We start from the raw sequence: 16049 nt of genomic DNA, 5'->3' as shown, positions 1-16049 counted from the left end.
GAAGTTTATTGTTGATACACTCTCATGCATTCTAACCAAATTTCTGACATATTTCAAAATATTCTGAACACAATTTATTCATTCTTCAGTAATTAATCCAGCACTGAAAATTGGGTTTTACAAATTTTAAAATGTAAATGGAATCATTCATATTGACTTAGTTGGTACAAAAACATTCATTCATATATTTAATATGTAATGATACACGAGCATCAACTTAAATAAAAAAAATTAAGAGATTTCAAAAGCAAAGCCACAGGATTGTATTAGTAGTTTTAAAAAAAATGTAATAAATATTTAGAAACTGCAGAAAGAAAAATAATTCTAATAAAAATCCTATATAAAATTAGTTAAAGCCTTAACAGTTGAACAAGACCCTTCATGTGAAAAAACAAAACACATGTACATTACAAATAAAATTTGAGAAACTCAGTTATTAAAGTAATTCATCCATTACAATAAACATGAACACACAATTTAAAAATTCTAGCAAAAAGGACAAAAATATATTGAAAAACTAGAGCAGTTTTTTTATTATATTCATAAGCAATAACACTTAGTAAGGACTTACAAACTTCTCTGGTAGTCATATTAGGTTTTATGGGCAGTGTTTTGTAGCGAATGTCTCCACTACTTTCTTCAGGAAACAAGATCTTCATGCAACTCTGCAGATCACCAACACTCGGTAAACGTGTTTTTTCCTCAGGCTAAAACATCAAACATTGTTACTGAGCTATAGAAGATATCAATAGTTTAGAGAAGTGCTTTTATTTCTTGCAGAATGCACCAGAATAAAGTACTTATATGTTTTAATGAATGAGAACCAAAAATAAGTATGACATTACACAAATATTTCTTCTCTTGGTAAGTTTGAAATCTTTTATTTATATAATTTACTGTGTATACAGTACTCATAATCAAATGTGTTACTGTCAACTAGGAGGGAAGACAGGGTATTCAAATAAAATTATTATTCAAAAACATAATATAAAAAATAAAATAAAAACTTGCACTCAAGAAAATGTGAAATGAGCATCTGCCATTAGTAGTGGTTTGGAAAAAGTATATGTTATTTTGTTCTTGGCTCAATTTGCTCTCTGAAATAGTTGAGAGCTGATGAACAGAGTGCATTTCAAAAAGTTTTGGGGTTTTTTGCTGTAATTGTGCTGTTTCATATTTGGTTTAATTTATATTCAAGTGATTGCCATTTTCAACTTTAAAGTCTATGCTTACATTTTAATAGTTTGGTTTATTTGTTTAGAAATGAGCCAAAAGATAAGTTTACTTTACTTTAATATAGCAAAAGAAAAATTAACTAAATGAATTTAGTTCAGCTAAAGAGCATAAGATAACAAAATGTAAGTAACATGATAAAGAATGAAAAGATTGCAGAATGTGATGCAAAGATCACCAACACATCATCATACGTAAATGTTAAACATACTTGGTCATATTGAATTGCCCAATAGTAAAGAGAATAAAACTTGGCTGTGCAGTATATGAAAATGCTGGAGTGTTTGAAGTTGCAAAAACAAATAGTTGCAAACTGTAAAATAAATGAGCTAATATTGAAATTACTCATTAAAAGAAATACACAAAAAACAGTAATTAATATCTTTGCTTAACAAAATATTTTAACATATAGAAAGTTCAGCCAATAAAGCTGTTTTGAAACTAGTTTCAGAAGCACAGAAGGAGGCAATAAAAATATACACATACAAGCTGTGGCTTAAAACAGAGAACTTATTGCTAAGATATTTTGAACAGCCTACAAAGAAGCAAATAAAGACCAATCATTCAATGTTTTTGATTACACAGTGGCATAGAAGCATTGCTAAAACATGCATTACTGTCAATTCTTACATGGCACTGTAAGAAAATTACATATCATAAATAAGAGCTCTGCATTGAAGATGCTGTATAAAGTGTTTCAAGAATAAATAGATTCAAATCTTTCATGGATAAATTATATGTATTGTACCAAGCATAAAAAATTCAAGGGAACGACAGTCTCATATAAGTTCAAATATCCAAAATTGGATGCTTCAAATTTCAGATCAGTTTTGGCACTTAAGAAAGATTTCAAAACATGTTGGTTTTAATGCCTATTTTCATATGAATGTGAGACAGAGGACTCCCCCCTCAAATCAATTAATAAAATCATAACAGACTAGTCTTCTTTTTTTATTATTTACTGCATCCAGCCCAAATTTTATCAGATTTGGTAGTACTCCACTCATCCAATTCAAGAGAGTCACACAAAATTATGGCTGCTTCAAGTTTGGCATTTAGCAACAGACTAAAAGGGAGGCACAAAAAATGTGACATGTGAAGATTATTGTTATGTAATGTGAACAACTCTTACTAAATATTACTGTCATAGAAATTCACCTTCACTGCCATTTTATTGTTTGTTTCGATACACGAAAAGTTTTGAAATATCAAAAGAGGGACACTTTTGGATTGGGATAATCATGGTGTGGGAATGTAGTAACAACTGAAAGAGATTGAAGCAAATACAGGTGTTCCAGAACTTTTTCTTTCCCCCACAAAAAAGTTCTGCTTTAAAGTCAAATCTCTTTCTCAACCTGTAAAACATCTGTTTCTTAAAACAATTTCCATTAATATAATTTTGCCATAACTCATTTTAACTAAGAGAAAATTAATTTAATTTGTTTTTAATTTTAAAAACATTTAATTAAAAAATTAAATTTATACTTTTCATTTAGAAAAAAAGTTGCAAATTTTAATATTTTTTATAGAAAGAACAAAAACGAATGAAATTCATAAAAACTAATCAATATTCCACCTACACCTTTACAATTAAAGTATTTTTCTCTCTTATGAAGCCAGTTTGAATATTTAAACACACACCAAGTTCTTAAATATTTCTTCACAGTTTGGATTTTGTTTGAAAAAATTAAACATCCACTTTAAAAAATAAAATATTCCTTTCAAAATTCATACAAAATATTCTTACCAAAGCAATTATTTACTAGCCAAAACATAAAATTGCATAGCATTTGTAATAAAAAATCAGAAAAATTGTTTACCTGAAAGAATCTTCATAGATTTGTAAGTGACAATCATTACTTTGAAGACTGAACATTTTAAACTTGTCCAAAACAATTTAAGTTCCTTTAAAAGTAGTCAAAAATGTATGCCAATAAAAATACTACACTGCTTCATTTGCTGCAACATTTCCACTTCTTTGAGCTTCATTGCTTGTCCTTGTCACTTACCAATCCTTGACTTCTTTACAGAGTAGCTTCAAAGTATTTAAAAAAAAACATAATATGGTCAACTTCACACAGATAACTTTAATATTAAGATATCTGTAAAAGAAATTTCTTACTTGTTTTATTGGACTGAAAAATGAAATAGCAGGTTTTTTCATAATCTTTTTGGATTCAAGCTGCAACTGCTTAATGGCATGAACAGCACTGCTGAGAGTGGTAAGGTAATATCCACCCTCTCCCGAGTGCCAGGAACTGTGTAACAATCCCCACATGTAATTAGCTTCAGTCTCTGCAGAGACGAGCTCACACTGTGCAAGTACATAGATGAATATTGGAAGAAAGTCTAAGAAAAAAATTAAAAAGAAAGTTATTACAGTTGATTTTTTTTCTTTCCTTATGACACTTCCACTTACTAGTTATATACTGTAACCCTTGGCTATTTCCTTAAGTTAAATCAATGAATGAAAAAAGAGTAACAAGTGGTTTTGCAGTACAAATCTGTTAATATTTAATTAACAGCAAGTTGATATATAAAAATAAAATATTGAGGTTATACTCTGTTGGTTTAACTACAGGTATAATTAAACAAAACTATTACAGATTTTCTGTGTAATGTAAACATTGTTTAAAAAACAGTCAATTTGACAAGTGTTAAGTGTTAGCTTTAAATCTACAATCTCTACAGTTTATAATTTAGTAATAACATGTGTAAAACTATTACAACATAAAGCTGGAATTGAAGTCACATTTTCACTAGCCCACTATAAATTCCAAGTAAAAATAATGGACAACAGCACTTTAAATATATATTGTTTACTACATGTTACTACAACTAGAGTCTTAGTTTCAAACAACCATCAGCTGTGCAAGTGGTTACTAATATTTATAACAGTAGTTTATGGTCTATGGTTACTGTCAAAGTCTGAAATACAGTCAACAGATTGGCAAGTGTTCAGTAATATTTATACTTAAACACTTTATATTCTATAATTATTGTTAAAGTCTAGAAAACAGTCAGCAGTTGGGCAAGTATCTGGTAATGTTAGCAATGGTGTGTTCCAAAATGATAAGGAATTTAAAGGGTACTTTCTTCTTCTAACATCAATAAAAACTGTAGTTCAAGAATAACAACAGCTAATCAAAAACTATTTCTACACAGCTATTTCAGGAATAATACTGACCAGAATATGTTAAACAGAATGATAACAAAAGATTTCTTTAATCTATTAAAAAGCATGGCTCACCATCAGCACCAAGGGAAGCATGGTCTTTTCCTTGAGATTTTCTATTACCATGTACCTATTAAAGAAGAAATATACCTTCAATCACTGCTGATGACCAACAATCCATACAATCTAAAAGTTATGAAGAGTTCACAGATTATTTATTTTAGTTTACAATCTTCATGTAATATTATCACATCTTTTAAAATTAAACATTTAAAAATATTTTACCACTAGTTGCTTTATACATTGTTTAAGGTTAAGAAAAGGATTGTTATACTATTTTTGTGCAAAGTTTTACAAGGAAATCAGTTGATCAACTGCACCCACCAAACACTCTTGGGTTGTTCTTGAAAAGTGAAAAGTGGGATTTGACAGTCATTCTTGTAGTGTACCCATTACCCATTTATAAAACTACAGAACATGAACTATGAACCTCCAAATTCACAGTACAAACATGTTAATCACTAACTTACCTCTGATTTTATGTTAAAGGGAAGGCTTTCATTGTGAAAGTGTACGACTTTACTGAACAATGAACATTAAGCTCTAAGACAGTTACTGTAATTTTATGATTCAAATGCAAGTCATAGTTTTAAAATAAATTAATAACAAATTCATTCTTGATATCATAAAAAGTATAAGCAAAAATGAATAAACAGCCTACACTATTGCAAATACTAGACATTGCTCCAAGTAAGTTTTCAAGTTTTCTTAAGGGAGAATGTTCATTTTCCATACGCTTAAAATATGTTTTTACAATGTCAAGTCCAGCCGCATCTGGTGGCTGCAATCCATCCTGAAAATAAAATATTGAATATGGATGTTAAAGTGTGCATGAAATAAATTTAAAAAATTATGAATTTCATCTACAAGTGTTGTGAGACTTCTGAAAGGATGCAAAATATTCAATAATAAAGTCAGTATTTGATAAGTAAATTTAATGTATCTATAAAGTTTGACTTAGGTTTACAAAAAAATTTAACTGCACTTATTTGCCCACTCCAAACAACTGATTGTCTCATTTCAAGCTTGGTCCAATGGATCAATCTTTCAAGACGAGTGGGAAGGTAGCTAGTCATCACCACCCACTGCCAACTTTTGAGGTACTCTTTTAGCAATGAATAGTGGGATTGACTGTCACATTATAATGCCTCCAAGGCTGAAAGGTCAAGCATGTCTGGTGTGACAGGGATTCAAACCCGCAACCCTCAGATTACAAGTAGAGTGCCTTAACCACCTGCCTATGCTGAGACACTCAAGAATAAACTAATTAATGCATAATAATAAAATCTGAATTATAATCTACAATTTCATTCAAAACCTTTTGACAGACATTTATTAAATAGTAGTTCAATAAAATTTGGAAAGTCTACAAGTGTGATGACATGTTTTTTAACCTCTGACCATAGACTCATTTCAAATCAGTCCATTCAAGCTATTATATTTTCTACTATCACACTACTCCAAACTACAGATAGTAGTCCCTTGCTTGACTTCCAATGACAGTCTTCTAAGATACTCATACAATTTTCTCCTAACATCCTTCAACATTACATTCTACCACATCCAAAGACAAACTAATACACACACCTACCTCTGTTTCCAAAAACAAATACTACCTTAACTGGAGCTGGGTTTCAGTTTTTCAAAACCATAACCCTTTCAAGATTGAAGGATGCCACTGACATATCTCAATATTTTCCTTCTTACAATGGAGATATATTTAACCAACTGCCACAAGCTTTAGTACAAAGTTAATAATACTTAGGTTTAGTTGAAAAAAAATAAAAATTTGATTTAGTTTTTTCTATAATATTTTTTATATTGTAAAATTCACATAGATTTGTAGCAAGTCACTTCAATGACATTAAAAATACTTTATTTTCCCTTAGAATTAATTTTGTTGTTGTGATCTAGGACTTTCATTTTACACGTCTTGAGAGTTAAAACCCAATTGTCATTTACTAAATTTGTTTTGTACACATTTAAAATTTTTACAGATTTAATTCTTCTAACTTTCAATACAGTGTGTATCTTCACAATGACTGGCAGTCTTACAGCCAACATTACAAGTCTTTCACATGCAAGAGAAAAATTATTTTTAGTGAAGTATTTTTAATAAATTAAAATAAAATTTTGCCCATGAATATACTGAGTATTTATTTTGAGTAGTTCATGTGCAAAGTAATTTTCAAGTTAAGACTAAAAATATATTTCTTCACTTCAAAAATCTCAAACTTCCTTTGTGCAATCCATAAAACCTTCTAAATAGATTTCAAACATTATTTTCATAAAAATTTATGTTTTATCTGTTATTTTCTCGACCATAACTGAAAACAGCATCAGTCAATCTGATCAAACATATAGCCATAAAATCTAAATTACCCTTCTTTTCTCTCTAGCATGACTTCAAACTGTAACACAAATCTACATTCATATATCCAAGTTGTTACATAACAGTAAAAACCTATTTATTATTTTTATTGCCCTTGGAACTGTATAACTACTATCCATGCCATGTTGCAAGTTGTAATCACTCAAGGAATGTCATAAAACAATTTTCTTTTTTAAATTATGGTATCAAGAAGTGCTAAAATAAAATGCCTTCTTTCGTGAATATTTCACTTCAATTTCTTTATGTTCAATAACAGTATCTGTTATTTTTTACCAAGTATTAGTAATGCATCAGGTCCAATACCACCAATAATTGTAAACCTAATTGTTGATTATTAGGTGTCTGTGCTGGAATAGTTGAAAACAGTCATGATATAGTGAATTTTTAAAATTGATATTAAGAGTTGTAAAAATCAACTGCTATCGTGCATTTTTTGTAAATTTCTTATGTATCCAAATCCCACACAAACATCATCTGAAACGTGTAATTATTTACTTTCATGCAATGCGTTAACTGTAGAATGTCAAAAATGAGGAGAGTTGTAGCAGTGACTATTAAAGCTAATCACTACAGATTATATAGCACAAAAGCTCATGCTTCTTTTACAAAGTAAAAACTTCAGGTCTAATTGTTGATTGTTAGACACTTTGGAATCTGTATTGAAATTTAATGGTATTGCATTATTTATAAGTCCTTTTGAAGTAAAGATTTAATTTAATGTTTACATTACTGTGGTAATTGTCTTTAAAGTTAATTTTATAAACTTTTACACTCATACAGAGCAATGAATGTTAACCCTCTCAATACGAGTAGGATAAAGTGCATGTCAAAATGACAAATTTTCAGAAAGATACATTCAAATTTTAACTAACTATTTTATCTCCATGGTGTATGAATAAACTTGACATCAAAATGTTGTTATAAAATTGAATTTTAATATTAGGCAAGTTTTAAGTTGTTAATTTTATAAGAAAATGTTTGAAAAAGTCCTTAATCTTCCACAGTACGAGAATTGTGACATTTTCTTTCTTGGTATTCAGTCTTCTCCAATTTACTTACCAACCTCCAAGAAGTTCAAAAGTAAATTACTCATTATAATATAGCCATCACTCAGCATCGTTTTTATAGCCCTCAATCTTATTCATGAAGCCATAAACTAGAAATTCAGACCCCTTTGTCACATCCTGTCTTTCATAAATTTCCAACAGTTCTCTCTGATGTTTAATAATATATCTTTAACCAATAAAAACATTTAATCTAGCAAATTATGTAGCATACCACATTGATTTTTTGTAAAAAAACTATTTTGCTTTCAGTTCACACCTTATTCCATAGGAAACATCTACAAGCTTAACTGTATTTTAATAAAAGTAACTATGGTGTAAAAATTAGAAACTTAAGTAAACTAAAGAATAAAACAATAATAAGTTATTTTTAATGAGATACACTTGCAAGTAGCTCATGCATTACATGATTCAACAGAGGAACAGAAACAGAAGGTACACATTTGCTAAGTGATTTAAAACATGAGTGGGATAATTATTAGACATAGTTCAAGGGGCAACAAACAATAAAGTTCAGTGTTAAGTACCACAAGCTTTAACCCTATTGTCCCAGTGCCATTTTTATATTCCTTTATGTATACAATATTGAGTTACATTTGAAATTTAATTAAACGTCTTTACTATCAAATTAACGTAACATTTTATAAACCAAAGTTAAAGTTTTTATGCTTAAAATGAAACCTTAAAAAAAAACAACTAAAACTGCAGTTTGTATCTCACAATCTACTATTCTCCAAGAAATCTCAACTTAGGCAGCAGTTCACTCTATGCAACATAAGCTTACAATGTACCTGATTGTGTAGATGCTAGTTGTATGATATTCAAAGTCCTACAGCTGTATTCACTGGGAAAAAGAAATAACATATTTCAGCCCTTGATAGTTGCATGCCTAACTTTTATATTTTGCCTTCAGATCTACAACATACATGTAGTTAGTTGACACAAGTGTATGCAGTTCTTAGAAAGACCTCATTTTACCCCTACACAATACTAACAGTTGATTTAAAATCATCACACAATTTTCCCTTATTATGTGTATGTGACTGCTGTTCATATTGTTGTATGCTCAACTGGCTTCAGGACATACATTCCTTTCTTACTTGTGTAATTTAATTAATTATGTATTAATATTTGCATTTTAAAAATCCTTTTTTAATGATTTAATAACCTTAAAAATTTAATTTGTCACCTGGATTGTGAAAGGTTATAAACAAGATGGCATGTAAAACAGCCGTCTTGTTTTGGCAACACGTATGTGGGGAGTATGCTGAAATACCTTCATAACTTCCCACAGCAATCAGTTGATGCATGGGCATAAATAATAAAAGATGAAGAATTTGAAAGATAAATTAAAAATAAACTACAAATGAAAAGATAAAGATGTGAAACTGTACATATAATAACAACACTACTATTACAGTGGACTTCTACATAGAGTTGAAAGGTATTATATATTTATATTTGTTCATTTCAAACGTTTTATTTCACTACATGTTGATAATAAATGGAATTAGTAATATTGTAGAGAAAATTGAAAATATAAATATTTACCTTAAAACAATTTTGATATTCAATTATAATGTTCTACAGATTATAAAAATGAAATGTGAAAAGTAGAAAAGTAAAAATAGTATTTTATTACTTCATATTAAAATCACCTTGCAGATTTCAAGCGTAAATGACTACATCGAATAATGAATATTAAATGTTTTATTATTCTGCAACTACATACTTTTCAAAATGTTCTTAACAAATTTTAAACAATTTCATTTTTTAATTTTTGGAAAGAAATATGACAGAGTGATATTAACTACTAAAACATTAATAGCTGGTAGCCACAGGGTTAAACTATTTAGGATAAAAAAAAAGACTTTCCTGTTACAATTTGAAGTTATTCTAGAAAAAGGGCTATTTAGATTTTCTTTTCTTTTCCTTTTTTTCAAAGTTACAAATTGGTCAAACTGAGTGACCTTTTATAGATAGGGTAGAGAAAATAAATAAAATATAGTTTTACTGAAAAAAAAACACTTGAAATTTACTTAGGAGGTTTCAGAGATTATGCAAATGAAATTTAACTGTTTTCATAAAAAACAAAATATCTTTAATCTTAACACAAAAATCATTTTTCATTTGAACCTTGACTCCATATGTTTAATATAAGTAACTCATTAAAAATTCTGGTTTTTTTGTCTGCACAAGAGTAATAACGTTTACTGAAAGTTTGCAAAAGTTCATGAAGATACATCAAGCATATTAAAAGCAGCTTTATGGAAACTAAAGATCAAAACCTGGGGTCACAAACTCTGACAGCTTGACTGAGCCAATAGCAAGAGCTTTAACCCTTTGGTTTCCAACACCATTTTGAAATTCCTTTCTCTGTATGTTTATCATTACATTAACATTTTAATTCAACCACTTTACTATCAATATACATCAGTGAGATTAACATTATATGTTATAAACTGAAATATAATTAACCCTTACTAGAAAAAAAATAAATGGAAAAATTAAATATTTTATTTTTTTCTAAAACTAGATACTTTAAGGACACTTTTTGTCAAATTTCAAACAATTTTGCCTGCTAGTTTTAATTTTATAGCAAAATGTGATGATAGAGGTGTTACCTTCTTTCTGAGAGCTAATCCAGGAGCCAAAGGTTTAAGTGTCACTCACTTAACCCTTCATATAAATGTAAAAGTACCATTGTACAATTCGCCTATACTAGTTTTTCATGTAAGCTAGTAAACATACACAGATGCCAACTATTTCAAATGACTGAGTGTAATGACTGTAGATAGAGCCCTTTATCATTTGCTGCTACTATGCCTGACCAATGTCTCTAGGCTGTTTATTATTATTATTATATTATTATTATTATTATAACTATTATTATTTATTACTGCTATAGATTGCTCATATATATGACTGTATTTTGTGTATTTAATAAATAAATTTAAAAAAAAATATTTTGAAATTATGTCTTATTTAATTCAGAGTGAGAAACATACTGGTAAAACAACACTGAACATGCTCAAACAGTAAGCAGAAAAATCCTTTGTGTAAGTACCAGTTTATATCATGTTTATGACACTTATTGTAATTGTTTTGCAGCTGTTGCAGCCTTTGCTTTCATGAGAATGTCTCTGGATGGTTGGAAGTTATAACAACATTGTCCATTTGACTGTATACACATCTTGTGTGTTATAATACTGCTCAAAACTGAGGTGTTCAAATTTGGTCTGAACTTGCTTTTGATTTCAGTCACTAAACTAAATATCCTTTCACTGTCAGCATTAGAATGGAAGATTGTAAGAATTCCAAGCATAACCCTACACAGAATGTCATACTTCTGGTTGCCGTTTCCATCCGTAACTGTAGACATTTGAACCCAAAACTTGTCAGCATTCAACTGAAGGACGGTTTCTGAGAACGTATCAATTTGATAGTTCAAATATTGCCCTTCCAACTTGTCAATAGTGTCATGCTCATGTGTATTGACAACGACAGGATACCTGTCTGTGAAGAAGCATAGAGAAGAGAAATCTTTGCTGACTTTCAGTTTTGGATCAGCAACCTGTGCGTGAATCAGAAGTTTATCATTTAGAGGGAAATGTTTCACCATGTAATTTGTAGCTGCAATATAGTATTTCTTGACACTGGTGTAGAAGCTGATCATGTCCAGGGTCCTTTTCATATTTAACAATGTATTGTTAAATTCCTTGGCAGCATTTCCAATAGAACCTGCCTCATTAGATTTGTGTAAGGATTCATTGTTGTAGTCAAGTTCAGTGATGTTGCCTTCAAAATATTCTAGCTTGATGTATCTGACAAGTATATTTTTAACTTGTGTAATCAGAGTTCTATGCATAATGTGTATACAAGGTTCTTCTCTTTGCAATATCAAATTGGCTTGCTCAAAGAGAGGAATTGCAGACTGAAGAAAATGACAAAATAACAAGTTCATTTTGTTGTCCAAGAAAACTGTTAACTTATCTAACTTGCTCTGCACATAACTTTTGTTGGTTATTTCCTTGCTAGCTTTCGTTTTCTTCTCTTTTTTAGTTCAAGGTCAGACTGCCTACACATATATTGAGTTATATCAAATGTTTCTTTGTCTGCTTTTGGAGACTGTTGTCTTGTGTCCCTGTGTGGCTGATAGGGTGTCTTGACTGTTAAAGTCTTGCTGTCTGACTAAGCTGCACATTTAGATCCTTTTGAATCTAGTGTTTCCTTTTCACAGTGAAAATACTTCTTCAATGGCTTCCATATGTCCAATATTCTGTTGAGGCACACCCCAAGTGATAGCCATCTTGTGTTAACAAGTTGTAGAATTTTTCTTATTTGTCTTACAATCCTTGAAACTCTTTGAAATGTTGTTTTCTGCTAGCACTTTTGTCCAGAAAATAGTAAATATCTATCAATATATCAAAAACTGGGCAGGGAAGTTCTCTGGAAGCTTGCTGGGCAGCAATATTCATGAGATGACAGGCACAGCTCATGAAGTAAATGCTAGGCTGTCATCTTGAGATGTGTCTCATTACACCTTTACTTATACCAGACATAACTGAGGCATTGTCTGAAGAAAAACTAAGACAGTTTTCCCATGGAATTTTCTTCTTTGTCAGTTGGTGGTCCAAAAGCTTGAAAATATTCTCTCCCGTTGAAGCTTCTTTCCATTCCACCATTGTCAAAAGAGAACAAACAATTTTTCTAAGCAAAGGGTCAAGGTATTGTACAACCACTAGATACAGTTTTGAGTCATCCATGTCTGTAGGTCCATCTGTGGTTAAACTGTAAATGCTGTTAATAAGTATGCTTGAAATCATTTTGTCATCTTCACAACCCAACATTTGTACAATGGCTGTAGTTTTGGTTTTAGCACAGCCATATTTTTTCGTTATATCAGAGTCTGGGAACATTTTTCTGAATAGATGTCCTGCACGATCAGCTAGGCGCTTGGGTAAAATTATGAACAATGATGAATTGCATGAACATCGCTTCTGCATTTATGGTTTCATATTCTGAATTCTTACTCATAAATGTTGTTTTCTGCATCATTTTTGTCTTGGCCTTAGCCTTTTGTTGGTGAGATGGTGATTTTGTATGTCTGGAACAATTGTTTATCCCGCCATGCGCCACAGAAAAAAATCGATGTGACAAACCGTACAAAACGCATGACTGTTACAGAGTTTTGATGCAATGACCAGATATTTTGCATTATACTCTTTCCTAAATTTTTAGATTTGCCAGAAACAAGACAATCTGGTGAACGAGGCCTCTTTTTTTCCCACCTTGTGAACAATTGCATTGGTGTTTCTATGCTGCTTAGAAAACTAGAAATACCCATCTATGAGAGCGCTGATTGGCTGACAAGCACTGATGACGTAACTATGGATTCCCCCACGTACCCAGTATGGAGAAGCACCGCACTCAAACTATTGGTAGACATGGAGATACAAATATTTTTTATTATTTCAAGCACAAACATGATTATCACAAGTAGCCATTTGTACTATGTCTTTTATTTATTATCAAAATTTATTTGTATGTCACTAGAAATTTTTTTTCACCCCTTTCAAGCCCTGAGGGAACAATTTATCACTTTATTGTATAGACCTATATAATATATAATAACTTGGGAGTTGCAACAAGTCATAACATTTGTTTGTATGAGCGTATAGTTGTAATGTATACAACAAAATCGTAATGGTTGGCATCTCTGCATACACACAAACACATGCATATACACACACACACAGACTGACTGATACGCATTAGTCTTTTAATTACATAGATAATTAACCTTCCACTTTTAAACCACATTTAAAAGCACTGTTCATTAATCAAAGAATTAAAAAGTATCCCAAAGCTAAACCCTTTTTCAAAAATACCATAAAACAGACAAACATTTATTCAAATAAAGGTAATTATTTAAAGTAATTCTAGCTTCCTTGAAAATTGTGTAAGCCTAACAATAACAACATCACAAATAGTTTAATTTTCTATGTTTATATTTTCTTTAGATACTTATAAAAGTTAATTATAATCTTCTTTATTCAGTTGTTAGAGTTGTATGAAATTGATGTAATAGTTTAATATTAAAATTTATTTCATGTATTATTCTGTTAATCATGTCCAAGTTTCTGAGGTTTTATCAAAATTTTATCTAACAAAAATTACAAAATTATTTTACTTTCAGACAGGAAAACTGCAAAACATTTTTCTTTTGAATTAACCATTACTAATATAAAATAGTTTTCCCAAAACATGTTTCAACCTCTCCTTCAAGAACTCGAATGGCTTTAGTAACTTGCCATTAAAAAATTAAAGAAAAAAATATATTTAATGTTGATCATCACGTAGTACAATTGAGTTGAGTTTATGACACACAAACCTAACATTATTTCATGGTTGAATTTCAACAAAAATGCTTTGTCTAAAAGAAGTTCAAGTTCTGCATTTTAAAATGTAAATTCAGTGCAACATCACATACTGCTTAATATAATTAATATATCATGTTGTGTAGAAAAAAATATCACAATACTCACAATGGCATTTAGAATAGCTGAATATTAAGTAACTTATCACTGGTTGGTGGATTTAATTGAACACTTGTCTCTTACAAGGTGTATTAATTGTCAGCTGTTTCAACTATAATCAGAGTAAGTTTTGCAGCCCCCAAGGCAACATGAACAGGAAGGACTTTCCTCTATGACTTCAAACTTGGACAAGTGCATGTTTTCTTGTAGCAAAGCCACACTGGGCTCTCAAACTTGAATGAAAAGCTACCAAAAGTACATGGAACATCAACCAGGTATCTGGCCATGGATCTGTTACTGAATGTACAGTTCAGGGTTGGTTCCAAAGGTTTGACATGGAGATGAAAGTCTTGAAGACCATGAAGTTCATGGAAGGAAGCCATCCTTCGATAAAAACACATTAACAGAAGCAGTTGAGACAGACCCTCGCACAACAGTAAGCAAGCTTGCAGGAAAGCTAGGCACAAACAAATCAGGCATTGCCAACAACCTGAGTGCAACTGGAAAGACGAGAAAGTTAGATAAGGGGTTCTGCACAAGCTGACTGAAAATCAACAAAACTGGCATTAGAAGACATGTCAAGGATGATGCTCCAAAAATTGAATAAATTGGGAATCAAGGTTCTGCCTAATCCACCTTATTCCCCAGACCTTTTCCCTACAAAATTTCATTTTTTCAAGCACTTTGACAACTTTTTGAACAGTGTGTTGAAGCAAATGGTGCTTACTTTGATTAAAGCATGTTTTACAATACTGGTTTATACTTTTCCAAACTTCACAGTTCAAAAATGACATTTATTTCTGGACAACCTTTTTTTTTTTTAATCACACTGCAAGTTACAAAATGTTTTCATTAATTCCACTGAAATTAGATGGATTAACAAATTTCAAAAATCAATAACTATGTTTATAAATTTTTATCTCCAAAATGTATCTAAACCAACTTTACCTACCCGAATTCCAATTTCTTGGGGAGTTTTAGTTTTAGCATACTTTATACCTTCTGTTAGTAACTGTAAAGAGCCATCTCTGAAAATATAAAAATTTACAGTAAATAATTTGGGACAATAACAAATCTAGAAATGTTCTGTCCATAACATAAGCTACATAATTTTAATTTGTTTTTCATCTCTTAATACATAGACTAATGTTCTTTTATTATTAAGACTGTATAGGACAGTTTAACTAGAAATGAAGTTTAAGAGACTGAAATGTGCATATTTGACTTGTCATCATTATTTTTGAACATATTTTTATCCCTAAAACTGTTTCATACTTGTTCTTCATTACCATCCCAAAAATGTTACTTTTAAAAACAGACAAACCTCAGAAACCTACTCATAAAAACTTTGAATATTTAAGGAAATAATCCATTCCAGCATATTTATTTTGATACATTATAGCCATCTATTTAAAACAACTAAATGAAGATCTGAATTTGTAATACTTTATCTGATAAGTCAAAATACCACTGTTATAAAGTAACAACCACTCCTTCAGTTAATTTTCACACATGATCAAGTTTTGATCTTAGATGCAAGTGATTGCCATTCATGCTGATTTGTTATGCAGTTTTTACAGTTCATG

The 16049-nt window shown here is 30.4% G+C and overlaps 1 protein-coding gene across 4 annotated transcripts in view; it reads right to left on the bottom strand.

Annotated features, from left to right (window-relative positions):
- LOC143222867 (protein sprint-like) overlaps window positions 1-16049 on the bottom strand; it is a 105468-nt gene that overhangs the window by 16703 nt on the left and 72716 nt on the right. For all 4 annotated transcript variants that reach the window (XM_076449975.1, XM_076449978.1, XM_076449976.1 and 1 more), the window contains 5 exons: window positions 15416-15491; window positions 5130-5261; window positions 4484-4538; window positions 3356-3582; window positions 572-707 (listed from right to left, as the gene is read on the bottom strand). In XM_076449975.1, coding sequence (XP_076306090.1) covers window positions 572-707; window positions 3356-3582; window positions 4484-4538; window positions 5130-5261; window positions 15416-15491 — 626 coding nt within the window. The remainder of the gene's footprint in view (window positions 1-571; window positions 708-3355; window positions 3583-4483; window positions 4539-5129; window positions 5262-15415; window positions 15492-16049) is intronic.

Source organism: Tachypleus tridentatus, chromosome 8 (genome assembly GCF_004210375.1).
Source record: "Tachypleus tridentatus isolate NWPU-2018 chromosome 8, ASM421037v1, whole genome shotgun sequence".
NCBI classification, from domain to species: domain Eukaryota; kingdom Metazoa; phylum Arthropoda; class Merostomata; order Xiphosura; family Limulidae; genus Tachypleus; species Tachypleus tridentatus.
Note: the sequence above shows the minus strand (reverse complement) of the source record. Positions and strands in the feature narration are given on the sequence as shown.